At 41.5% G+C, this 26,804-nt stretch overlaps 1 protein-coding gene across 1 annotated transcript; it reads left to right on the forward strand.

The window, feature by feature from the left end:
- On the forward strand, nucleotides 1-24,512 carry RPF2 (ribosome production factor 2 homolog). Its single transcript, XM_066610726.1, has 10 exons — nucleotides 1-345; nucleotides 3,727-3,859; nucleotides 7,677-7,714; nucleotides 9,768-9,807; nucleotides 10,939-11,020; nucleotides 12,400-12,476; nucleotides 14,578-14,677; nucleotides 18,838-18,940; nucleotides 22,310-22,454; nucleotides 24,157-24,512. The coding sequence occupies exons 1-10, from the start codon at nucleotides 323-325 to the stop codon at nucleotides 24,331-24,333; spliced, it is 918 nt and encodes a 305-aa protein (XP_066466823.1). The 5' UTR covers nucleotides 1-322; the 3' UTR covers nucleotides 24,334-24,512.
- Nucleotides 24,513-26,804: the final 2,292 nt, after the last annotated feature.

A 26,804-nucleotide genomic window follows, 5' to 3' on the forward strand; every position in this document is an offset into this window, starting at 1 on the left:
AATCCTATACGCACTTTCCTGGGAGTAAACCCTACTAAACCCAATGGCACTTCCTTCTGAGTAGACATGCCTAGGATTGGGCTCTGAAACCCCAGTTCTCCAGGAAATGCCCTGAAGGCGAACGGATTCCTCTCTCTCTCTCTGCTCCTTTGATACCTTCATGGACTTTGGGGCGAGTAGGCTGAGCTCTTGCTCTCGACTATCTCTATGTTCAAGCCTGGAGCTCAGCCCTCGTCAGCAGGCGGAGCTGGGTCTCTTTCTTCCGGTGAGCGTGTGCTCGCGGCCCACGTGGAAGTGGTAGAGGCTGTTCCCTGCGGCAGACATGGAGGCGCTGGACCGAGTGGTGTAAGTACGATCTCTTTGGACCGTGTCGTCGTTGTAGAAGCAGTCGTGTGAATGGCACTCAAGCTCTTGGGTCGCTAAAAAAAAATGCCTATTAAGGATCTTGTAGTGTTGTCAAGGCTCAGAGAGCTTTTGTCTCCTCTTGTGTAGGTTTGCTCAGATGACCCACTTGGGGCTTACTGCCTATGAGTGCGACCCCAGGGCTGGACCAGGACCTTCTGATGGTGTGCCAGACACTGTTCCTCCCATTGCCCAGCACTGCCCTCCCCTCCACACTTTCTCCCCCTCTCTGCCCCCCTCTTTCTTTCCCTCTCTGGGGAATGGAAGAAAGAAAAGCGGTGGAGGCCAATGGACAGATAGGGAAGGCTGCCTACCCACTACCAATCTGCTGCCTGAGGCTGTAAGCCCTATCCATACTTACATGGGAGTAAGCCCCATTGACTTTAATGGAACTTACTTCTGCATAGACATACATAGGCTTGGGTTCTAAGGCGACTGCTTCAGTTGTCCTCATGGGTGCGCTGAACCTGGCTGAGCTAAACATTTGGGGACTTGATCCCATCCAATCATAATTATGGTGTTTTGCGCAGTTGTGAGGCACAGGCTGCAGTCCTATGCACACTTACCTGGGAGCGGGTCCCATTGAACTCAGTGGGACTGACTTCTGAGTAGTAATGCATAGGATTGGACTGACAGCTCTATTCAGAGCAAAATTGTAAATGGTGGGTCCAAAAGGCCATGAAATGCTAGTGACTGTGATAACTCTATGTCTATTTTATTGGGCTAGAAATATGTTGCTTTTGATCTCTGCTGAAATAGCTCTTGGGAGTTTTGGTTCTGTACTGATATTTTGGTCTTTCAGTGTTTGTTCAACTATGTTTCAAGCACTGTAGATTTTCTTGCCCTGGAAGACTTGCTAGTGACAGCAAAACAAGTGATTGTTTGATCATTGTCAAAGCAGAGCCTGAGTCAGGAAGTGATGCTTTAGCCTCAGGGTTGGCCTAGCCCTGAGGCCAGCTGAAGCAGTTGCCTCAAACAGCAGATTGGTAGGGGGTGCCCACTGTTGTCTGCCTAGTTACCTTCACTGCTGCTCCTTCTCCTTCCACTCCCTGGAAGGGAAGATAGAGAGGAAGAGGAAGTGTGGAGGGGAGTGTTGAACTAGAACATTGAAGAGTGGGAGGAGCAGGGGCTGGCACATTATCTGGCAAGGAGAGGCAGCATTTCACATGCCATCTTGGGTGAGGTTTTAGGCCTGTCCTGCTTTGCCTTGATGTAACCAAGGCAAGTTACCCAGTTGGTGGGTAAGAAAAAGTGGTAGAACAGATGCAGGAGTTGATTGCAGTGCATTTGCATGCGCATCCTTTTGCCTTAATGCTAGGATCTTGGCACTAGATCAGTAGTTTCCAAACTTTTTAGCACCAGGACCCATTTTTAAAAATGACATTCTAGTGGGACCCACCCAGGTTTACCAGTCTTTAAAAAATATCTAGAAAAATATATTTTATTTTATTTATTTTTATAAGTAATAACCAGAAAAAGACCCTCAAACATTTATCTTCCTATATTTATACCTGCTTGCAAACTGCAGGAACTCAGCTCTTTGCAGGGTAATTAGCAGCTGCAGTATGTGATTTTTGAATAGCCTCAGGGCTTGAGGCAATTAGTTGTCTGATCTTTCCATCACCCTTTGGCAACTCACCAAAAAAATAAGGTCATGACCCACCAGTGGGTCCCAACCCACCATTTGGGAACCACTGCACTAGATATTATGTGCTACTCTTTCAGCATGCTTGTAACATGTTGGTTTTTTTTTTATAATAACATTCACAGATATAGCATTACACCTGGTCTGCAGTTGCCAAATTATTTAGTTATTGACTGGTAACACATACACTTATTCTTTCAAGCTAATGCTCTCTAGTATCTCTTTTTTTTTGGTCCTTATGGTCTCCTTTTTTTCCTTTGTTCTACAAGTAGCTGCTGTTCCATATTGGGAAATTAATAATCAGTACATATTACTATTGTCTTTTTGAATATATGTTTTTTTGATGTTACAACAGATATGGACTTAGAGTGTATCCATTGCAGAGGTCACATCGATGTTGATGATGGTCCAGAAGAGTAGTAATGTTAATTCCAGCAAATGGATTTTGTAAAATACCTGGTTTATTGTGACTTGATTTCCTGTAGAGAGGCAGCCTCTGTGTTTATACTGTCCTTTCGTAGCTAACAGTCCATATAAATCAGTAACTCTGTCAAACAGCCTCACATTTATAGTCAGTAGTAGCAAAATGGTGTGGAGATTTGTGGAATCTCCACACCATTGGAATTGGTGTGGAAATTCACTTTGGAGGTGAATTTATTTATATAACTGTACAGAAAATCATTGGAAGTGTACAGAACTGTGGGTTTTTTTTTCTAGTACAGATGTGAAGGGTACGAATTGAAGAGTGGAAAATAGTGCAGTTTTGAAGGAAGTGTTCTTGCAGTAATACTGCCGTTTAGTTGTTGCATAGCTGTAGGGGTACCATGCTTTTAACATTTCTGTTTTCTTAAACAACATAGGAAATAGATTATTCAGTTTTTCTGAGAAAAGTGGTTTTCTAGGATCTGTCATAGTATTGGTAAAGTCTAATCCTAGTCATTTTTACTTAGAAGACCCATTGGTTTCAGTTTGATTTGCTTTCAGGTAGATATACTTAGGTTGCATATGAACCTAGATGTAAGTGTCAGGGCTTCATCTAGCAGAATTTCCTTCTGAGTAAACATATTTTGAATTGGGCTACATGTGTGGGTAGACACTATTTAGAACCATTTTGGATCTGTTTAGCAATTTTTGATTAAGGTTTACATAGTCACTAGGGCTACAATTTTATCCACACTTACCTGGGGATAGGAACCATTGACTATAATGGGTAACTTCTGAGTAGACGTACATAGGATAGGATTGGAAGTTACCTTAAAGTGAAAACTCTGGTAACAGAATAGCTTTAGAATTCTGTTTGGTATTGAATTGAAGTCAGTAATAGGAAGTCGGGTAATAAGATTTCTGCCTTAATATTGCAGTTCTGTACATGCTTCCTTGCGATTAAGGCCCATTGAACTAAGTGGAGCTTACTTCTGAGCAAATAGGCCCAGGATGAGTTACATGTTTCTTCTTCTTAAAGTGTTTCTGATTAATATAGGATTATTTGCATTAACCAGTTTCAAAGAATAGTAGGACAAGTAATTTAATTACAATACTTTCATTTTAAAGCTTACTATTCATTTCTTTAAAATAGAATAGCAGCAATTAAATGTTGAGTTTATAAAGAGCGTAAAATAGTCTTTACAAGTTAGCTTTCACCAAAATATAACCTTTTGTATTAAAAATTCTTATGACAGCAAGCCTAAAACCAAGAGGGCCAAAAGGTTTCTTGAGAAGAGAGAACCCAAGCTCACAGAAAATACAAAGAATGCTATGATAATAAAAGGTGGAAATGCAAGCTCAACGGTAACTGCAGCACTCAAAGACATTGTGAGTATGTTTGGAAATATTTGTACATGTGGAGTTAAGAGTGATGTGGAAAAGTGACATGGAAATTATGTACTAGAAATATGGATGAAATTGTAAGCATTCACACCTAGTGGATAGTACCCCAGTCTTTGCCCTGCTTTGGTTGTAGTGAAATTGATAGGATACTTCTGCAACATAATCCTTTGCTCGTTTGTTTAGAATTAAATCCTGTTAAGTTTAATGGTGCTTATTTCTACATAAGCATATATAGGCTTGCTGCAGTGTAGTGCAAGCCTAGCTATGCTTACTCAAAAGTAAATCCCACTGAGTTCAGTGGAGTTTACTCCCAAGTAAGTGTGAGTAGGATTGCAGTCTTAACTTGAAAATATAGAATTCTGTACAAAATCCTTAATAGTATTTTTAATTATGAGATGTTTATGAGACTGCTATATTAATATATTGGATTCTGGTAATGTTATATTTGTTTTAATGAGCTGTCTAGCCACCTTTAGACATATAAGCTTTTTGGGGAAAGCTCTGTTTGTTTAGTCCCCCATGATGACTTTAATCCCACAGGCTATGGATTTATTAATAAGGCTACTCCATGCAGAGCAGAATATCCTCGTATTGCAAACATTGGATTAGAAATAACTAGTAGTATATAACCATGAGTACTGTATCTGGCTGTGGCAGTTGGAGCTCCACAAATCTGTGAGGCACTTTCCTTAACTGATGATGGAAGTTCAGCTTATATGCAAGGCTGCTTGAATGAAACCCTTCTGCTGAAGGCCCAATCCTATCCAACTTTCCAGCATAGCCAAAATGTAGCCCCAAGGTAAGGGAACAAACATTCCCTTACCTTGAGGAGGACTATGTGACTGCCTCCCCACCACAGGATGCAGCCCACAGCCTGCTGGCACAGCTATATCAGCACTGGACAATTGGATAGGATTGGGCCTTGAATCTCTTTTAAATGGCGGTTTTTACTCCTGGCTTTGCATTGCAACCTCCATAGACCAGACTTCATTCATCTGTAACTTAGATTTAAGCAAGCTGATGCCGCCCCCCACCATTGAAACATAGGTAAAGGAAAGAGATTTTTCTGAAACCTGCTGTCTCTGAATAATCTCTGTTTCGTCTCTGCTTTTCTGCCTTATCTTGATTTTTTAAAAAATATATATTTTCTACCCTATTTTTGAGGGCACAGTGTGTTTTACAGCAACCTTTAATAGTATATTTGGGTATATCTCTCTCTTGTATGGCCTGTTTTGTTGTGAGTTCTTTTAATAGATTAGGGTAGATTAGAAAGGAGACTTAGAGATGGCAGAGAAATTAAATGAGTTCTTTGCATCTGTCTTCACCGCAGAAGACCTCGGGCAGATACCGCTGCCCAAACAGCCCCTCCTAACCGAGGAGTTAAGTCAGATAGAGGTTAAAAGAGAAGATGTTTCAGACCTCATTGATAAATTAAAGATCAATAAGTCACCGGGCCCTGATGGCATCCACCCAAGGGTTATTAAGGAATTGAAGAATGAAGTTGCAGACCTCTTGACTAAGGTATGCAACTTGTCCCTCAAAACGGCCATGGTGCCAGAAGATTGGAGGATAGCAAATGTCACGCCTATTTTTAAAAAGGGAAAGAGGGGGGACCCGGGAAACTATAGGCCGGTCAGCCTAACATCCATACCGGGTAAGATGGTGGAATGCCTCATCAAAGATAGGATCTCAAAACACATAGACGAACAGGCCTTGCTGAGGGAGAGTCAGCATGGCTTCTGTGAGGGTAAGTCTTGCCTCACGAACCTTATAGAATTCTTTGAAAAGGTCAACAGGCATGTGGATGCGGGAGAACCCGTGGACATTATATATCTGGACTTTCAGAAGGCGTTTGACACGGTCCCTCACCAAAGGCTACTGAAAAAACTCCACAGTCAGGGAATTAGAGGACAGATCCTCTCGTGGATTGAGAACTGGTTGGAGGCCAGGAAGCAGAGAGTGGGTGTCAATGGGCAATTTTCACAATGGAGAGAGGTGAAAAGCGGTGTGCCCCAAGGATCTGTCCTGGGACCGGTGCTTTTCAACCTCTTCATAAATGACCTGGAGACAGGGTTGAGCAGTGAAGTGGCTAAGTTTGCAGACGACACCAAACTTTTCCGAATGGTAAAGACCAGAAGTGATTGTGAGGAGCTCCAGAAGGATCTCTCCAGACTGGCAGAATGGGCAGCAAAATGGCAGATGCGCTTCAATGTCAGTAAGTGTAAAGTCATGCACATTGGGGCAAAAAATCAAAACTTTAGATATAGGCTGATGGGTTCTGAGCTGTCTGTGACAGATCAGGAGAGAGATCTTGGGGTGGTGGTGGACAGGTCGATGAGAGTGTCGACCCAATGTGCGGCAGCAGTGAAGAAGGCCAATTCTATGCTTGGGATCATTAGGAAGGGTATTGAGAACAAAACGGCTAGTATTATAATGCCGTTGTACAAATCTATGGTAAGGCCACACCTGGAGTATTGTGTCCAGTTCTGGTCGTCGCATCTCAAAAAAGACATAGTGGAAATGGAAAAGGTGCAAAAGAGAGCGACTAAGATGATTACGGGGCTGGGGCACCTTCCTTATGAGGAAAGGCTACGGCGTTTGGGCCTCTTCAGCCTAGAAAAGAGACGCCTGAGGGGGGACATGATTGAGACATACAAAATTATGCATGGGAGGGATAGAGTGGATAGAGAGATGCTCTTTACACTCTCACATAATACCAGAACCAGGGGACATCCACTAAAATTGAGTGTTGGGCGGGTTAGGACAGACAGAAGAAAATTTTTCTTTACTCAGCGTGTGGTCGGTCTATGGAACTCCTTGCCACAGGTTGTGGTGCTGGCGTCTAGCCTAGACGCCTTTGAAAAGGGATTGGACAAGTTTCTGGAGGAAAAATCCATTATGGGGTACAAGCCATGATGTGTATGTGCAACCTCCTGATTTTAGAAATGGGTTATGTCAGAATGCCAGATGCAAGGGAGGGCACCAGGATGAGGTCTCTTGTTATCTGGTGTGCTCCCTGGGGCATTTGGTGGGCCGCTGTGAGATACAGGAAGCTGGACTAGATGGGCCTGTGGCCTGATCCAGTGGGGCTGTTCTTATGTTCTTATGGTAATTGGATGGGTGAGGAAAGTGTCATTTTAAAATAGTGAGTAAAAGAACACCCCCCCCCCAACAGATAACAATGAGCTCGTTTGAACATGGAAAAGGGAACAGCAGAAGCATCATTATGTGGATGTTCCATGGACACTGTGATGGGGGAACAGTCAGTTATGCTTATTCAGGATTGGGTGTGTGATGAGTCTCCAGCAAGAAGAGTTCAAGATGCACCTCCATGCTGGAAGTGAGATTGTGGTTGTGTATCCCTTACTGTCACTGCTGCATGCTTCCTTCAGAAAGCAACAGGGAACTTGCAGAGCTCCCCAGTAGACCCATTATTGGAAGCCTGTAGGCAACCTGAAAGGATGGTGATCTCCCTCAGGTACTTGTTATTCGGGACTTTGCTTTAATTGTGTACTACTGGGGATGGAGCTCTAGCTCAGTGGAAGAGCACATGCTTTCTGTGCAGAAAGTCCCTGGTTCAATTTCTGGCATCTCCAGAGATGTAAATGATCCTGTTTGGATCCCTGAAGAGCTGTTGCTGTTCAGAGTAGACAAGACTGATGGACAAGTGGTGTGATTCAGAATTAGGTCACTTCCAATGTTGTTCAAAACAGGCAGATTTCCCTGGTATTTAAAGTCATCAGTGTAGCATGTTTCACTCTAAAATACTCTCTTTAACTTCAGGTTTGTTTTGTTTTGGCAGTATGCTCTGAAAAAGCCCTTTGCTGTACTGTATAAAAAGTAAGTGGTATTTTCCTTTGTTAATCAAATCTGCTTATTTAGCATTTGAACAGCAGCTTAAACTATATGTATTTTTTTCTTTCTTTCTAAAACAATATGTAGTTCACTCATATGCCAATATGACAGAATACCTGAAGTGTGGAAACACCTAGCAATAACAGAGGATACACATTCTTGTGCTTCTGTAGCCTACCATCTGTATTTTGGTTTACATACAAGTTGGCCCAGAATAGAGATATGTAGCTGCTCAGTGGGAATTATTAGTCAGTGGTTCTCTTCATGGCTGCAGTGCTTACTTTTTATAATAACTAACTGCCCCATCTCAAATATATCATAATTGATGTTCAGTTGAGCAAAGTACTCGCAACCTTATGTATATACAATTCTGATACATTGAAAGACTTACTTTGCCACTCAAGTCATCTTTGTATAAAAACTGGAGGGCCAAGATATTATTGGACATATCAGAACAGTGATCTTGAAAGCTGATTCCCTTGAAAATCACTCTCCTACTTGGCAGTGTAGATATGGCTTGTGTGAGATGGTTGCCTCCTTTGCATGTGAGATGATCAAGTCATAGTTAGCATGTCAGATTAGGACAACCTGCAATCAAAGCCCCCCTCCATCATGAAGCTCCCTAGGCTGAGAGTTATGATCTCAGCTTACCTCACAGGCTTGTTGTGAGGATAAGGGAATAGGGGGAGGAAGAACAATGAACACTACTCTGAGCTATCTGGAGGACAGGCAAGGTATAACATGTGGATGTTACTTCTGTTTGGTGGATATTGTTTTGATGCTGTGAACATTGGCTGATGCAAGAAACTACGGAAGTACACTTTTCCCTCTCTATATGTACCTAATCCATTCCTGAAAAGTCCTTACATTAATTTCAATGAGAAAAATTCTAACTTGTTCCAAAGCCATTCCAAGTTCACCTTAAATGCTTAAGTACCATAAGAAAAATATCACATAATGCAATAAAATAGAATAAATAACACTGAATAACAAAATTATACAGCATAAATAGTTAAAGTTGATGATGAAAATGTTTCAGAAGTTCTAACATCAGATAATTTGCAATCTCTGAGCAACTCTCTTATGTTCCACTTATTTTTCCACCTTTCCCATGATTTTTTTTTATCTTCTTCTGTTCTTTAGGACCCATATTCCCAATAATCTGTAAAAATACAACCACAAAAATAGATATACTGTAAAAGGGAGTGTGTGATGTATGTGCCTTAAAAGCATGAGGTCACACTACCCATCAGGCAGTGCATCTCGCACAGAGGGTACCTCTTCTCCAGCTGTGCTTCATCCTCCAGGGGTCCTGAAGAGCACTTCCCCTAAAGCCCGCAGGACCACACCTGAGAAAGGGAGTGCTTCTGGTCCTCTGAACCAGCAAGAGAAATCCAAAACTTGATCTAACCTCCTAGATCTCTTTGTTGGGCATGTGAGGCAAATTTGTTCTCTTCTCTGTCTCTTGAACTCTAAAGGGAGGTGTACCCGTTGAGTAAAATGGAAGGTAGGCCTTGCCTTCTTGAGTGACTTGGTCCTCCCCCACCATTCCCAGACCTTATATTTAAAATTGTGTTATGGATAAAAAGCAATACGTGCAGTATGGATACATGAAAATCTGTATAGCGAAAGTACTTATAAAGGGAAGAGCGTACTACTAGGTGCAACGCATAATTAACCTATGGTTTATTAGAATTGGTAGTTATGATGGCTAGGTACTGCGGTATTCAGAAAGGATTAGATTTTAATGGATGGATCAGGAGTAATAAGCTGTGATAGCAATGGGGGCATAATACCAGATGCTGGGGACAATTGCCTACTTCCCAGGAGCATCTGATTGGTCATGCTTGGAGATGGTATGGTTGTTTTGAGGAACATTTATGTATACAGTATATAATACATAAGTGATGTTCCAGTTCTGATGGGAGAAGGGCCCTTCAGTTTAGTGTGTCTGTAATTGCACAATGGAGAACATTGCAGGCTTGTCATGCTAGAAATCCAGAGGTAACTAAAGATGGCCTCTTTTTCTTCTCTTTAGAAAAAATATTACCAGACCTTTTGAAGATCAAACATCTCTGGTGAGTATAAAAGACAGTTTCCCATTTAGAACAAGAAAGCTGTCCTGTGTAAAAAAGACTAAAATGGCAAAATAGAGTAGTAAGATTCAGAAGAGGGAGACTTCAGAAATTCTGTGGAATTAAGGGGGTTGGTAGATGACCCATTCTTATTGTGTTCTGGTAAAAATAAATCCTTCTGTTTGGTTTCTCTCTTTTTTTTTCTCCTTTCTGTACCAGAGTAATTCTCTAGCAGTGTTCTTCTTTGCCTCTAGGCAGAGCTGTTGTAGAGGAGATGAAGAATCCGCTTGGTTTACTCAACATCCATGCCTATATCTTTGTGCTGTGAAAAGGCAAATAGGGCTAAGAAGCAGTTTCCATGCTGGACAGGAAGATGCTGTGCCTTGAGGAACATGCAAAATATTTTAAATTAGAGCCTTGTTAAATGATATTGCTTCCATAGGCTCATCTTGACAAGGCTGCATGGAGAAGGGCATGCAACAATTGTGTGTGTGTGTGTGTGTTTTTTAAATAGCTGCAATATTATCATTTTTATTGTATAGCTATCCTCATTCTTGAGGCAGGTAACAAAAGCCACTCTCTCAGCTAGGAAGAATAAATTTAAATATATTGAGTTGTAGCCAAAGATGTCTGCATAGGTGACACCCTCCCACCTCCTGCCTCGGCTTTCTGCCCAGTCTTCTTGCAACTATCCAGCACTGTTCTGGAGCAGGAGCTTTTGGGAGAAGGCCAGAGCATCAGTCCTGTTTCATCAGTGGAATTTTGCTTATACTGCTCTGAATTCAGCCCAGCAGTGTTTTCCATACTTTGTCTGACAGAACCACTAAGATTATATACTCTAGAAATAATATTACAGTATTTTTAATAACTGAACAGGTAACTCTACTCCCACTTTGTAGCTAATATTAATTAGGTCAGCAGATGGACTTTATTTTATTTTTCACATTTTTATGCTGCCCTTCTTGCAAACTTTAAACAACCCATGCATTCTTCTCCTTTGGCAAGATTTAAAGCTGTTCATAAGCAAGAAATACTTCTGAGGAATTAGAAATCTGCTTCGAAAGGTGCCTTTTCAGTTATCTGATGCCAAACCTTTAAGTACATTTGCAATCTGTAAACTTTTTTCATTAACAGGAATTTTTTTCCAAGAAGTCAGATTCTTCTTTGTTCCTGTTTGGATCACACAATAAGAAGAGACCTAATAATTTGATAATAGGTAAGTTTTTGATGGGGTGGAAGAAGTACAACAATAATATCCAACTTCTAAATTTGGAATGAGGAAAATGGGTCTGGAACCTTCCTATAGAATCCTGGAAGTTTTATTTTTAGTTGTTTGTTTGTTCTTTCCAAAACTAGAGAAAGTGGTCATATGTGTGAAAGTTCAGAAACCAGATTTGGTTTGCATTGTCCTAAACTCAGGGCGCAATCCTAACTGCGCCCTATGCCGGCCCAAGTTCCTTGGCACGTAAGGCACATTTGCACCTGCTCAGGAGGAAGCCAGGCTGGCGCTTCAAGAAGCACCAGCCTGTGGAGGCTGACGGAAGCCTCCGCGCCAGCTTCCTCCCAGCTCCTTGCATCGGCTTGGATGATCCAACACAAGGACAAAAGGTAGGCATGGGCGAGGCAGGGAGGAGGAGGGAGGGATGCATTCCTGGGCGGTGGGCAGCCCTGGGGGCGGGTGGGCAGGCAGGCAGGGAGCGGGAGGCAGAGCTGGGATCTGGCAGTTATGCTGGATTTCAACCCCCTTTCCTGGGGAGAATGGAGCGACTTTAAGCTGCTCCACTCTCCTTAGACTTGTGCCACCTCAAGAGGTGGCGCAAGTCCGAGAAGACCCATTGGGGTCAGCAGACCTTACCCAGAGGTAAGGGGAAATGTTTCCCTTTACCTTTGGCTACACCGCTTATGGCCCCTGTCCTGTGCTGGATATAGCACAAGCCCCTTGGCTTGCCTGTTCCAGCGCAGGATAGGATTGCGCTTTCAGTCTCATTTTTGCACCATGTATATGAGGAGTTGGAACTGTTGCAGTGCTCTTGGTCACTCTTAATGACAAAGGAGCTGTCATAGTGTCCTCTTAGTATTGATCATTTATTTAATACTTCTGATTGACGAGGTCCTTCAGTGCTTTGTTGTGTGTACCCTTGTGATAAATTTGGGAGTGAGATGGTGACCAAGGCTATATGATGAGTCTGTAACAGAAGTGATAAAACTGGCTATACTTAGCTTTCCCAACATATCAAGATTCCTCTCCTGAAGCAAGATAATGTGCAGTCAAGGATGTGCGTGGCTTACGCATAGGAGGGAGAGAGTGAGTTACCAGTGCCAACTTGCTTAGCATGAACTAGAGCCATAAATGCACCATTAAGTGGCATCCTAACTAGTGCTTCTGCCACTGGAAGCTCCCTCTGTGGACAGAAAGAGTGTTCCTTGTGCCAGATTAAGAATGTCTTCTGTTTGTGAAAGAAACTCTTGGCAGTGGACATGCTAGTCAAGATGCCACCCATCAACTGCAATGTTGCTGCACATTGGCTTTCAAAATGCAGCTCTTGGCTGAGCAGGCTTGACCAAAGATCATGTTTGATTATTTTTTTTTTGTAGGTCGCATGTATGATTATCATGTTCTGGATATGGTTGAACTTGGCATTGAGAAGTTTGTAGGTCTCGGGGAGATCAAGGTAAGATGGCTTTAAATAACTCCAGCCCATCTGTAACATCCATTAGTTGTTGTTATTGTAACCTTTATTGGCATATACATACATCAAAACAATATACGAATAAAATTCAAAATTTATATAAGATCAGAAGATGGCTCCATAATCCATAAATGCATGTCACACACAGGAAAAATCCAATAGTCAATAGTGCCCCCATTAGCTGATCTCATACAGGGCTAAGCTTCCAGTCTCATTTCCCGCGTATTTATGACTGTGGTGACAAAACAAGAGATGTTGATAAGAGTTTCTCCCTTCTCTGCTGACAAAAGTGCTTGTAGCACATCTGCCTCTGCCCATCCCCGGAAGCGCGCTAGGATGGGCATAAGATGTTTCTGACGCTGGGTCTTATGCAAGGGACAGAACAAAAGGATATGTTCAACTGACTCCACATGGTTCAGATCACAAAGACAGAGCCTTGTGGAAAGAGGTATCCCTTTGAACCGGCCCCATAGAAGGGGATTACATCTTGCCAGCATGAAGTCTCTTCTTAACTGCGGATTATACAGCTGGGATAAATAAAATGGCATCCTGCCTAACTGAACGGGTACGTGAAAGTGCAATGGGGAGCCGGAGGTGTTAGCCAAACTCATTAGCTCTTGACATTCAATGTCCATGATTCTCTTCCTGACAACTCTATATGCTGCTGTTTGACACAACATACCCAGACACTCAATATCGAGACCAACTGATTTTAACTTGGTGTGTAAAATGGTGATCCCACAAGGCAGGACCGAGTCTGATACCAATTGGAACATCAGACTGTCACTGACCACATTGAAAAGGATACCAAGCCAAAACTTTGCAAATCTTAGCAATGCCATTGTGTTCAAGCTGATAAGACCTGTCTCAAGGCATAAAACGGAGTAAGGGCATCTCACATGCCTAAAATTTTCCTAAGGAAAATAGATTGAATACACTCCATAGCTAGACTGAACCAGACCTTGAACCAGACCAGAACACCATATAAAACTTGAGTAACAGTCTTGGCTTTGAAAACCTTCAGGGCTGCCGGAACATATCTGTTGCCCTGGGTATGATAAAATTGTGCAATTGCGGATGATGAAAGCTTAGCCAAGTTAAGCACTGAGCTGCGATGAAAAGCCCATGAGTGCCTATAATGAAATGTAATACCCAAGTATTTAAACTGGCGGACTTGCTCAATCTTATTACCCTTACAGATCCATCTGTAAGACTTCCAACTCTTTGCAAAGATCATAACTTTGGACTTGGTATAATTAATCTCCAGCTTGTTGGTTGCTAGATATTCAGCACATTTGTTAAGCAACCTCAAAAGGCCAACGCAGGTGCAAGATATTAGAGCCATGTCATCTGCATATAAAAGCAGTGGCACCTGAAGGTTGCCCAGCTTAGAACAATGGCTTAGGAGGCTGTTGACATTCTCCAAGGCTGAAGCGAGGTCATTCATAAACAGGTTGAACAGTAGAGGTGCCAGGATGCAACCCTGTTTGACCCCTTTATTGGTAGTTATTTTCTGGGAACATCCATCCATTAGTTGTTGGTTGGTTGCTCAGATGAAATTAAGGGAAGGGGAGGAGATAGTCAAAGCTGTCTTTCATTGGGCATTGGTTATAAACGTGCAAACTTACTTATAGTATAGCTCTAGGTGGTGGTGTACTTGGATACAGAAGGAATGAGAGCAGACCACTGTCCCCTGTACTGGCATGCTCCATAATCCTACACCATCTCTTATCCAGTACACTGTTTGCAGAGTATATAGTGTGATAGGGGTGACTTGCATCACACATGCCTTGGTTCCCTGGTGAGGTCTCTCCCTGCCCCTCCCAGTGCCTCAGATTCCTCAGAAGGTCAGGGGTTGAATCACCTCTAGTTCCCACGGTTGTTTTGAGAGTAACAAGGAACTTTACACCCAGCCCTGAGCTCTTGAGAGCTGGGATAAAAATGTTGATGACAATAAGAACATAAGTGTGTTTCCCTCTAATTTCATGGGAGTGAACTTCACCTTTTCCTCATTTGTCCCATTTCATGTTTTCTATGATATTGCTGCTCCCTTTACCTTTATGTGCAAATGTTTATATGACAGAACAGCAAGTGCCCTGAAGGAACAAAGCCCATGTTGATATTTGCGGGCGATGCATTTGACATAAATGAAGAACACAGAAGATTAAAAAGCCTTCTTATTGGTAAGCATTTTAAATGAACATCTTTGTGTAGTGAGCACAGTGAGAGCTGTGATGTTTTAATCTCTGGGATGACATTTGGTTATGTGAAAATTTGAAAAATGCTGCTTTGTAAAATTATGTTATTGCGACAGTCTGTATTTAATTGCTTATTTTAGTTCAGTTTTGAAACCTGTCTTCTGGTCAGTAATCCAGAGGTTTGGGAGTGGCAGGGATGATGACATCTTTGTCCCAAAATGAAAGAACTGATCTTCAGACAAAAATAGCTGTGAGCTAAGATGAAAACCAAGCCTATGTCTGATTTAAATGCCTATCAATAAACTTTCAAACATGCCAAGACGAGGGATGATGCTTGCACTCAACACACCTTGTTACTGTGCACTCCCCAAGTTCCAGTAAGTTTGCAATTGTAGAGCAGCTCCTTGAGAAAACAAGCTGTGTGTGTAGCATCTTTGCAAGAAGTATTTTCCAGGAATTACTCCAGTAAACCCGCTTGGTTAAAAAACAAACTGCATTCCTAGAATTTCCACATTAAATGCTACCTAGGCTGAATTGTGTGGCAGTATGCTCCCTGATGGAGTAAACAGAGTCCCAGTTCTTCGTTATAGATGTCTGTCCCTGAACTGTTGGGCTTTACTACTGAAGCTGATTGTCTTTCTCAAGCTGGCTTGAATTTTCCTGCACGTACTTTATAGACTACTGGACAGTATTCTGGAGCTAGACCAGATGATCACAGAGATCCTAGTCAGCATATCTCACTCATTTTTTTATTTTTTCCCCCCAAGTGCTCAGCAAATGGTATTGATGTTTTGTTCCATTTAGCAAAATGTAAAAGCAAACAAGTAAGTGGAGGAAGCCATTTACCCAGTAATAATGAATAATGTGCTAAGACCATCAGGTACGCTGGATTTGCTAGTTTGACCTTTTGTGGAACTGTTGTGTAAAAGAAATGGCTTTTTTAAAAAGGCCACTGCCCTTGTAAATATCCCATCTCACTTTATTTCAGAGGGAATATCAAATTTCAAGTGAACTCTGTTACCAAAGCTATGTTGACGACATTAATGTTCTTGGTAAACAACCAGCTTTCTGTTGACTTGTGAGCTATCAGCTGGGTTTGATGTTTGCCCATTTGAACAAGTCATGTGATAGTGGTATTGGGAAAGATAGTGGGATGGGAAAATGAGGTCACGAGTGTTATGCTAGGAGAGAAGAATGAGTTGAGTCTCTAAATCCTCTTAATTGTGTGTTTCTGTATTTAAATAATATACTGTGAGTGGGAATTGCAGCTTCCCAACACAGAGGTAATTTGGGGGTTTTCTCGCTCTTCTTTATATGCAAATACTGCATTTTGCAAAGTTACAAGTTGTTGTAGTCATTGTTGCCTGTGAAAGGAGCTTCCTGTGTTTTGACAGTGCCCCAGGGCATATTTCTTCATTCCCATTTCAATGTTAAGATTAATATTAGGCTAATGAGGGATAAATGATGCCTCTAAGAATTATTTCCTTCAGCAGCATTATTTGGCTGCATGGAGATAAGGAATGAGTTTAGGAGGTGTGTGCATGCACTCCCTTCCCCTCAGAACAGCTTTTCTGTTGGTGGCTCACCTTTGACAACACCAGTCACTTGTTGATGGTAAGGAGAAAGTAGTCAAGCTGCATGCACCAACTAGTGATCAGAGCCAACCATCCATTTGAATGGAAGCCCATATGCAACTATGGCATTGGGGAGAGTGGATTTCCCCTGGAGAGTGGATTTCCCCTGCCTGGAAAGTAACCTAATTCTACATGTTCATCTCCCCTGCTAAATTATGGCCATTATGAAGTAAATTATGTCCTTTTTGCGGGGACTTCATGCAGTTCAGTGAAGCTGTTGGAATTTATCTTTAGACACAGTATTATCTTCAGAGCACAAGTATGCAGCTGGTCACTTTGTTCAAAGGCTGTAACCAAAATGCCATTTACTTGGAGTGCAATTTTAAGATTTAGAAAACAAAATGAGATTTGTTGAAGCTGTCCAATTGTTGGCATTATGAGAGCATGAAATGTTGGAAAAGTAAAGTGGGGAGTGTTGAGGCTGAAGCTGGCAAGACCTTCAAGAGGCCAACACTCTAAATTTTAGAGTCTAAAGCAAAAAAAAAAAAAAAGCCCTGCAGAGACTAAAATTTCTTATTTAGATTTTGATTTAATACAACTCCTGTTGGTACAGAGCAATGGAATAGCATCAGTTAAGGATTCAAGGCCAAAAACTCTGGAAAATAATAATAATATATCTGTCCTGGCCTGGAAAAGCTTGACACCAAAATGTCAGGAAAATATTTTCTTTTGCTTTCTTAAGTTAGAAATTTAGTAATTCAGGAGGAATAGTGTGAAAACACTCTGTTGGCCAGTGGTATATTTGCACTTCCAGTTTCTGGCTTTCTAAATAGTGGTTGCTTTTAGAAACTTATTTTGGCTGAAATGCTGAGGGAAAGAACAGAATAAGAAATACAGTTGACTCGGGAACTGAAGCTAGAGGAGAACTGAGCCCAGTGGACTTTGCCCTTTAAGTCTCTAGTTCATGTATTGATTCTTGTTTTTATTAACATGCCTTGTACCCTGGTTCAAGGCCATGTTCTTCCTGTATGCTTGGCTAATGATACAGTTAGTTACTTGTGTGTGTTTCACTTGCAAGGGATATTAAGGTTTTGGTGTGACAAGAGTGTCAGAATAAAGTGATGTCTTTCCCATGAGCCCCAGGAGCATTATGCCCCAGTTTACACACTAAAAAGCACTCTAAGTGATGAAAAATATGCAGGAGTGTGAGAAAAGTTTACATGACCTGGACACACCTCAGGTTTTTTTATTTTTTAGAAATTATTGGCTGCAATGTAAAGTTTAAAGAAAGTGGAAGTTATCATACAGAGGTTAGAGAATACAGAGCATGTCTAGGGTTTGCAGTGACCTCAGTGGTTTTAATCACATACACACACTTTTTTCCCCCAACCCAAAGCCTCAAGAAGGTATGAACAAGATCGATACCAAAAAGATAACATCTCCTAATCTGAACTGCTGCATCAACACAAAATTGCAGGTGTGTTTGGAGCTATTTAGACCTGAGTATCTTGGCTCAGGGGATCTTTTTCCGTTCCCTTAAATGTAAGATTCAGCATCCTACAGTGTTCTTTGTGAAACTGTCAAAACGTCTTTTGAGTGAATGTGCAGAGGGCTGAAACTGTATGGAGCGTGGGATATGGAAAAAATGTTTGACATCACTTGTACTTTAACTGCCAGATGTATAAAAATGGCATATACCTACTTTTTCCAAATTGGTTGTAAACAGAATGTCAAATTTAAGAAGAAAAAAAAGGGCCATTGATTAAACACTGTTAACACTCATTTTCTAAAAGCATAACTTTTGCTACTGAAACATGTTTGCTAATATCTGCTGTTTTGTTACAGTGTGTGTGTGTGTGTGTGTGTGTGTGTGTGTGTGTGTGTGTGTGTGTGTAACCGCTGGACCCGGTTATGCTTCTAAAATATTCTGTCTGAAAAGGGTGTATTGCTTTCTACTCTGCAGTGTTAATTTCTGTGAACATGAAGAATGTGCAGAAGCTCTAAGAGGACTAGGGCGTTCAATACATGTCTACTACATTTTGGAAGGAGAGCAAGAGTGAGAGACTTCTTAAATTACAGCATTAAATTCAGTATCTTGAGGCCTCCCTTTAATCTTCCTCTGTGTACCCATGATATATTTTGAACGTTTAAAATTCCACAGGCATGTATATTTAAGATGTATATTTATTTTTGATAATATACATCTTATTTGGAGATCCATGAACTTTGGCTGGTCCTGGTAGCCAACCATTGTTTCCAGTAACCAAGGAAGGCATAGTTACCTCACTTCCTCCTCCACAGAAGCAAAATAAGGAAGTCTCTCTTTGTCCCCATTGCTAGCAGGGTTTTTTATAGGGCAATATCAAAGAGAGTGTGTGTGTTCGTGGAGCAGTATCTTCCTTCTAACCCAGCACAATTCCTCCTGATACCACTTTCAAACAGGCATTCTCTGCCTTCCTATGTTTAACCAGTAGAAATATCTGGATACCACTGGCATCCAGCCAGTGGCTGGGCCCCCTGCTCTTGTTTCTCTTTACTGTCTAGAAATGGCTCTTGCTTTTCTTTTTCTAGATTTCTTCAAAGGCCCCACCGTGCCCAGTGTTCGCTTGGCAGGTTTAGAACATGTTCTTCATTTCACAGCTATCGATGATCGAATCTACTTGAGGAGTTACAAGTAAGTCTCTGGTTTCATGTAGTATATCCATACTAAGTAACAGCCCAATCCTGTCCTCTCCCCCCTCCCCGGTGCAGCCATGCCAAAAACGGACACACTGTATCCAGTGGGGGGGGGATGGGGGAAGGTGCAGATTGGGACACTTCAGCAGGGAAAGGGGATTTAAATCCCCTTACACCTGTGTAAGCCTCCCTTTCTGCAGTGGGTCTCCTCAATCCTGATATTCTCAAACCCCTGGAGCTATCTGTGAGGCTATCCTGAGCTGTAAGCAGTACAGAAGGGTCTATTTGAGTTAGTTTGAGGAAGATAAAAGTCAAAGTGCTTGCGGTAGATGACGTGCATGACCATGGGTCTGCAATTGAGCTGTTAAAGTGAAAGCTGGTCGGGCTGATTGAGGATCTGAAAGACTAGGCTGAAGCGCAAACACTGTGACTAGGTGGCAGTGGTGTGGGCCTGTAGCTGTGCTACTGTGACATGGTAGCACCCGTACAAAGGACTGTGAGGCACAAACGTAAATAGAATTTAAGCCAAATGGAGTTGGGCATAATGGTAAGGCAGCTGGTGGTTGTTTTGGACAGTTAGCAAGGCATGCAAAAAAGAGGATATTCTGGGAAAGGTGAAACTTGAGTAATTTCAGATTTTATACAATTGGTGGCTGAAGAATGGGAGTTCCTTCAAGGTTTTTCAACACCACAAATGGAACCCATTAAATTTCATTTGGAGAGGCAGCACTTTGAGTGGAGAACTTTTATGACCTCGATGGACTGGTGGCAACAGGAGGAGTCCCAACTAAGGTAGTTTCATCAAATGGAGATTTGTTGTCTGAGAAAGATATTTGGTTGAAACAACGAAATAAGCCAAAGGAAGATGAAAGTAGGAGTAATGTTAATGAAACTTCACCTCAAGAGGAAGTGATAACATTGAGGCAGTTGGTGTATATGCAAGCCCACATGATGGCATAACAGCAAAAGCTTTTGGAAAGAGATTTAGAAGAAAGAAAAGCAATTAGGGAGTTGCCAGTACAGTTGGAAAGAAAGAGACAATCTGTGGTGGATGTTGGGAGTTTACCTAAATGGACTCCAGGTGTAGATGCCTCTGATTTTTTGTTTGTTTTTGAACAGAGCATGAAGACAAACAATGTAATTGAAGCACAGTCTTTGAATTCTCAAATTCAGAATAAAGTTGCTTTAAGTATCTAGGCAGCATTGCCTGAGAATGGAACATGCCAGCTTTTAAAAGAAACTGTACTGAGACACTTCTCTGTTACTCCAGAAGGTTTGTGTAGACAGTTTAGACAGTTGCCAAAAAAAATCCTGCAGATTCGTTATCAGAATTTTTGGCACAACTAGAACGTGAAAGATTTATGGATTCAAGCAATGGAAATATAGCATTTACGAAAGAGGAGATCTTAGATTTAATTCTTGGAGAACAATTTTATGCAAGGCTGAATCCAGAACTAACAGCAATAATTAAGGATCAGAGGCCAAAAACTACAAGGGACACAGCCAGAGTGGGGGATGAAATAATTTCTCGAAGATACACAGAATCTGCTACCCAAAAACGTTTCAGAGAGGGTGGAGATCAGGAGAGTGAAAGAATTAGGCATGGGGTAGGTTATAGGGGTTTAGAAGAGAAACAACCTTGGCCACCCCCTGAGGAGAGTAGAGATTATGGGCACAATCCTAACCAGGTCTACTCAGAAGTAAGTTCTATAACCCCTGCTAATTGGGTAAGAGGCACTTTTTCAAGTGGGTGCTCCTTTTTTAAGCAGGGGGAGAGTAACTGGCCCACCTCACCCCAGCACTGTCTGTTCTAGTGGCTGTCTGCTGGTATGCATTTGCATCTTTTTAGATTGTGAGCCTTTTTGGGATAGGGAGCCATTTAGTTATTTGATTTTTCTCTGTAAACCGCTTTGTGAACTTTTAGTTGAAAAGCAGTATATAAATACTATTGTTAATAATAATAATAATAATAAATATTTTGTTCAGTGGGGTTTACTCTCAGGAAAGTGTGGTTAGGATTGCAGCCTTTGACAACTATTTTCAACCAGTGTGCCATGAGTGGTCTGCAGTTGTGCCGTGGAGTTTGGCGTGGGTCATTTGTTAGTTGGGCTAATGGGGGATGTGAGCCACCACCAGCAAAGCGGTGAGCTTTGTCAATTGTAAAAAAAAAACTGATGGTGTGCCTTGACAATTTTAGCACCTTGTCAGTTTTTCAAGTGTCAACCTTGAAAAAGGTTGAAAATCACTGGATTATGGTAAACTATATGAGAAGGGTATGACAAGTTCTAAAGGGAAGGAGCAGTCACCTGGATGGGAGATATTGGAAAAACGAACTTGCTTCAATTATTGGGAAGTGGGATGTATAAAAAAAAGAGTGACTGAAGACTAAATTCAGAGAAGCTAAAGACCAAATAACAGAGGAGCCAGGGAAAGCCCTCAGCCAAGGGCATTAGTCTCTTGCAGAGTATAGGATCAGGGTACTGACAAGCAGGGTTCCACAATTTCACTTGCCATGACAAGAGTTGCTCTCTGTTAAGCATGACAAACTCCAGCCTTCCTATCAACTTTGTAGCTGTTTGAAGGGCAGAAAGTAGGGATTGTCCTTCAGTCATACCATGGTTTTACTGCCCTACCTGGCAGTAAAGAAATGGGAAGGCTGGGAAGAAATCTGGAGGTTGTTTGGCAGCTGTGTTTGCAAGGCACTTTGAGTATCTTGGGAATACAAAAGTCAAATGGACAAACATCTACCCCTTCCAGCTTCAGAAGAGACAAGGGTGGCAGGACTTTATTTGGTTGCTGTACCTATGAATTCCTTAGGGCACTTTGCCATTGCAGTAGCCAAATAGACAATTCCAACCCACCTCTTCCAGCTCCAAGCTCAAGAGGTATGCTAGGATCAGTCTGTTCTCTTCCCCTACCAGTCTGAAGCAGGTTATTGTCCCTGATTTTGTGATGCATTTTGAGGCACAGTGTAGCATCACTGGCAAGATTCTTGGGTCCCTTATGGGAGGGACACAGTCCTGGAAACTACATACTTTTGGTTAACCACTTAGAGTCAACATTTGTTCAGTGCTCATAAGTTATGCTCATCTGTACTCAGTATTGTAATAGAATAGCTCTCTTAATTCCACAAATAAAAGAGCATGTATTACATCCTCTCTCATACTGGAAGGGAGCTCCAGACAACACAAAACTCTCCATGTTTACAGCAGATACACACGTCTAAGAAAATGAGATTGTCCAGCCATCTCCTAGGAGTCTAGCATTTCAGAATGCCAATGGAGGTTTGCCATGAACTCTGAATGTCTGATGAGACAAGAACTGGAATTCCATCCCAGATGACTCACTTTTTCCTCTCCTCTTTCAGAGTATTGTTGAAGAAATCTGGTTGCAAAATTCCAAGGATTGAACTTGAAGACATGGGGCCCTCACTAGATTTGGTGATAAGGAGAACACATTTGGCCTCAGATGATCTTTTTAAGTTATCTCTAAAGCAGCCTAAAGCTCTCAAGGTATGTAAGCGAATTGTTAAAAAACAAAAAAGACATGTGGATTCTTTGCCTTCCAAATTGGTTCTTAATGTAAAGACAAAAGCAGCATTTGATATATTTTTTTCACACACTTTTTAGCAAAACCATGTAGTCTTTCACTTTATCCATCAGTATAAATAGTATCATTTTTCCTATCATCTTTACCCTCATACTTCTTGATTCCTTGACATCAAAGATTTTCTCAAATCTCAGTTATTGGTAGGTCTAGAGCAGGTTTTTGGCAGGAGGTTCACATCATCTCTCTGACACTGTGTCGGGGACCAGGAAAAAAAACTTAACGTACATTTCAAATTTGAATAAATTTACGTAAATAAATACATTAGAGATGGAACTTATATGAATGAATTAAGGGCTTGCAATAGCTCAAGGCCTATAAAAGGCCTTGCACAAAGCAAGGCTGACCTTTCCTTTGCTGCCATTGCTGCATCACAGATGTAAAACAGCAAGCAGTGGAGGGAGCCCTCATCCCACAGCTCACACAAGAGGTCAAACAGTTGGCCATCACACTGAGAGCCATTGCATCAGGCCAGCACAAACTCCAGTAAGTCTCTGGAGGGTTAGCGCTCATTGGAGACTGGGGGCTCCCAGTGGGCCAGATTGGGAGTCTTTGAAAGCTGCAAGTGGCCCCAGGTTTGGGCACCCCTGGTCTAGAGCATAGGAAGCTGCTTTATACTGAGTCAGACCTTTGGGCCCTCAAGCTCAGTATTGTTGGCATCGACTGGCCGTGACTCTGTAAGGTTTCAGATAATTTTTCTCTACCTTTAAGATGCCAGAGATTGAGCCTGACATGTGCTCTGCCACTGAGCGATGGTGCCTCCCTAAGCTTGTTCACATTCTAATTTCATTGGGATTCTTTAAGCGCTACCTTAATTTATTGTTGTTAATGATGTTTGGTGCCACTGGTGTTGAATTATAGATGGTTTTAGGTGATAGGGTAAAGAATTGACCTGGTGTTGAAAGATTTAACCTTTGCTGTAACTCACAAATCAATTATTGTGAAGTTTTTCCCAAATTAAACTTTACACTTAAACAGAGCTTTAGTGCAGTTCTCCCAGGTCAGCGGCTTGAGAGTCACACCTTTTTATTTCTCCTGTTTTTTGGAACTGTGGCTTAGTGCAGATGTAATGCTAAATCATGATTGTGTACTCTGAATAAACCTAAGAGAGCTGTGGGTTTGCATGCGCTCTCCCTCTTCTTACATGTGAGAAGACAATGGACACTTTTGCTTTCACTTTGTTACAAACTGCAGATTTGCATTATATACATACTTGGGGAACTGCAGTCTCATGAGCAGGAAAGGAAGAGGATGGTTGGCCATGAGCCTATTTTAGGCTTCTTCACATACAGTTGTTTCCTAAGTTTGCATGCAACACAGCTCCATTGCCAAAAGTTCCTTCCACTTGCAGTAGGAGCATTGCAGTCTCACAAGGACTCCTTGCATGAGGGGAAGGAACTTTTGATGATGAAACTCTGCTCTCTGCAAACTTAGGAAACAACCCTTTTTAAAACATGGTTTCGCTGTCTGTCCGAACCTGACCTTTCTCTTTAATTTGAAGTTTGTATGCAGTTGCTTTTTAAACTGTAGTAGATGTAGATTTTTAAAATAACCATTAAGGTACACATGAATACTATGCAAATACTAGTTTTGCTTTCTTATTTCTAGCCAAAGAAGAAGAAAAATATCTCCCATGATGTCTTTGGTACAAAATATGGACGTGTCCACATGCAGAAACAGGATCTGGATAAATTGCAGACTAGAAAAATGAAAGGTTTAAAGAAAAGACCAGCTGAAAAAAAGGCAGAAGATGAGCACAGCCCAAAGAAAACCAAATTAGCATGATAGGCTGGAAATGGATTGAGCACTCAAGTTGGCTGCTGCTTTGATTTTTACATTTAAAAGTTAATTCCTTTAACTCCTTTAAATGACTGAAATAGTCTTTTTGTTTTCAAGCAGACTAAATATTCTCTTTCCTAAGCTCAGGATAGTTTTAACGAATTAAACGAATGCATATTGCTCAACTTGGTTTGGGCTTTCTTTTTTGTTACCACCTGGAACGTGCAATTTCTACTGTATCTTTCAAACATTCTGGATGGTTTGCCCTCCACTATGCTCTGTCCCTCAATCCTTCTTCTCTTTAATTTTCCACAATCTGCTATTTGTTTACAAAACATTGTCACCAACATGAGTTAATACATTTGTACTTTGGATAATGGGGAAAAAAATTACTGGATATTTATCTTGGCGAAAACTATGCCATACAATATTTTCGTTAGAAAAAATGCAGGATGCTTATTCCAAGTGCTTTTCCATTTTATTAATTTTTTTTAATGGGATCAGGGATTTTGGGCAGAACTGGTTCAAGGATATTACACTGAACAAAAACAAGGTGGTGTTTGGTCTTCCCTCCCCTGAGACTGTGGGCTGTGTGTTTTTGGGAATCTGCATTTGTCTACCTGTTTAGAATTTCTTGTTCTGAGTTTAAAGAGAATCATGAGCATGTATTTACATTAAGAATTCTTTTCTTTCAACCACAAAAAAAATCACAATGTAAGCAAGGAAAGTGATTATTTTGGGATTAGTGATCACGTATGTTAGCTATGTAATGTGGGGGCAACAGGAAGTTCAAGGGGCCCCATTGGTAAGATGGATAGTTTTCCATGACAATTGTAAAGTATAAGTGTTAATTGTGTTGTGTTGATATGCCAATAAAGGTTTCAGAAAGAAAGAAAGAAAGAAAGAAAGAAAGAAAGAAAGAAAGAAAGAAAGGACAGTTTTCCAATACACATCACTTTCCACTTCTTTGTGTAGAAGAAAGTGCAAAAGTTCATTTTAGATGTTACAGAGAAGTTCAGAAAGTGTGAAGAAGTGTGTCAATTTCTAGAACATCAGAAACCCTTGGTGAATACTTGCAGATTTTATTTCATGTATATTTCTGGGCATACTCTATTATGCTATAGCAGGGGTCTCCAAACTTTTTGGCCAGAGGGCCACATCAAATGTCTGGCACGGTTTTAAGGGCTGGAAAAAAAATTAAATATAAAATTTATATAAATAAATTAGAGATAGAACTTAGATGTGTGAATAAATGAATGAATGGGCTCATTCATTCAACCTCTCTGGCCCTTAGAACACCCTCCAGATGCAACCAGAGCATAATTCCAGTCATGTTTGGCAAAGTGGGTCAGGGGCTTTCAGGGAACAAGGTCCCCAGGCCGCGGTTTGAAGACCCCTGTGCTATAGCAGTGTTTCTCAAACTGTGGGTTGGGACCCACTAGGTGGATCACGAGCCAATTTCAGGTAGGTCCACATTCATTTAAATATTTTATTTTTAATATATTAGACTTGATGCTACCATGGCATGTGATTGCAATTGGGGAAATGTTACAGACCCATACTTTTAACAAGCTACTATGTATATTCTTTTAACAAGGATAGTAAATGCAGTGGCGTCACTAGGGTTCGCATCACCCAGTGTGCCTATGCAGTGGGCGGGGCAATACCCCAGGTGGTGGGCGTGATGATGTACCCTCACTCCACCCCCACTGGTTTTTTGTACCATTTGATAAAACAAAGAACACATTCTGGATGAATTGACGCATTGATTGATATATAACATGATGGTATTATTCTTCCAAATTATGATTTTAGTGATTTTGGTCACTAGTGGTGTCACACACACCCCAGGGTGTCACGTTACTAACACCTTATTGCAGCAGTTCTCAAACTTTTAGCACTGGGACTCACTTTTTAGAATGACAGTCTGTCCAAGACCCACCAGAAGTGATGTCATGGTGGAAGTGACATCATCAGGCAAATTAAAATAAATAAGTATAAATAATTAAAGTAAAACAAATAATTAAATAAGCAGAAGCCAGCCCTGGTCCACCACGTGAATTTCCTCTGTAGCCAGCCTGCAATAACACCCCCCCCCAAAAAAAACCATTAAGGTTTTCAGCCCTACCCAGTGCCCAGTTCAATTTAAGAACTTCTGTTTAAACCAGATCACTGTCAGGATCCACCTGGCTTTGCAAGTCTCAAAAAAGTTAAACTTATCAGCTGAAGCCTCTGTTTTGATCCTTTTTAGTGTGGGGGGGCTGCCTTCTGGAGCATTTGTTGACCTCTGGTTCCATCAGATCAGGACCATTCTGGTGGCTTCTCATTCCCCTTTGCCTGGCCTGACCACCAGCAGAGGCACGTTTCCTTACTCGTGAGTAAACACGACCATGAGGCTTAGTTTTGCTTTCCATAGGGCTCAATACATTCATCTGTTTGGAGGGAGGGGCTTGCTTCTCAGGTGTTTTTGGGGGCTG

The sequence above is a fragment of the Tiliqua scincoides genome, chromosome 1 (genome assembly GCF_035046505.1).
Source record: "Tiliqua scincoides isolate rTilSci1 chromosome 1, rTilSci1.hap2, whole genome shotgun sequence".
Taxonomy (NCBI): Eukaryota; Metazoa; Chordata; class Lepidosauria; order Squamata; family Scincidae; genus Tiliqua; species Tiliqua scincoides.

Excerpts from the sequence above, each read along its gene's own strand:
- RPF2 (XM_066610726.1), top strand. The coding sequence starts at position 323 with ATGGAGGCGCTGGACCGAGTGGT. Across the intron at positions 12,477-14,577 it reads TAGGTCTCGGGGAGATCAAG|AACAGCAAGTGCCCTGAAGG; the intron begins GTAAGATGGCTT and ends TTTATATGACAG. Across the intron at positions 22,455-24,156 it reads AGCAGCCTAAAGCTCTCAAG|CCAAAGAAGAAGAAAAATAT; the intron begins GTATGTAAGCGA and ends TCTTATTTCTAG.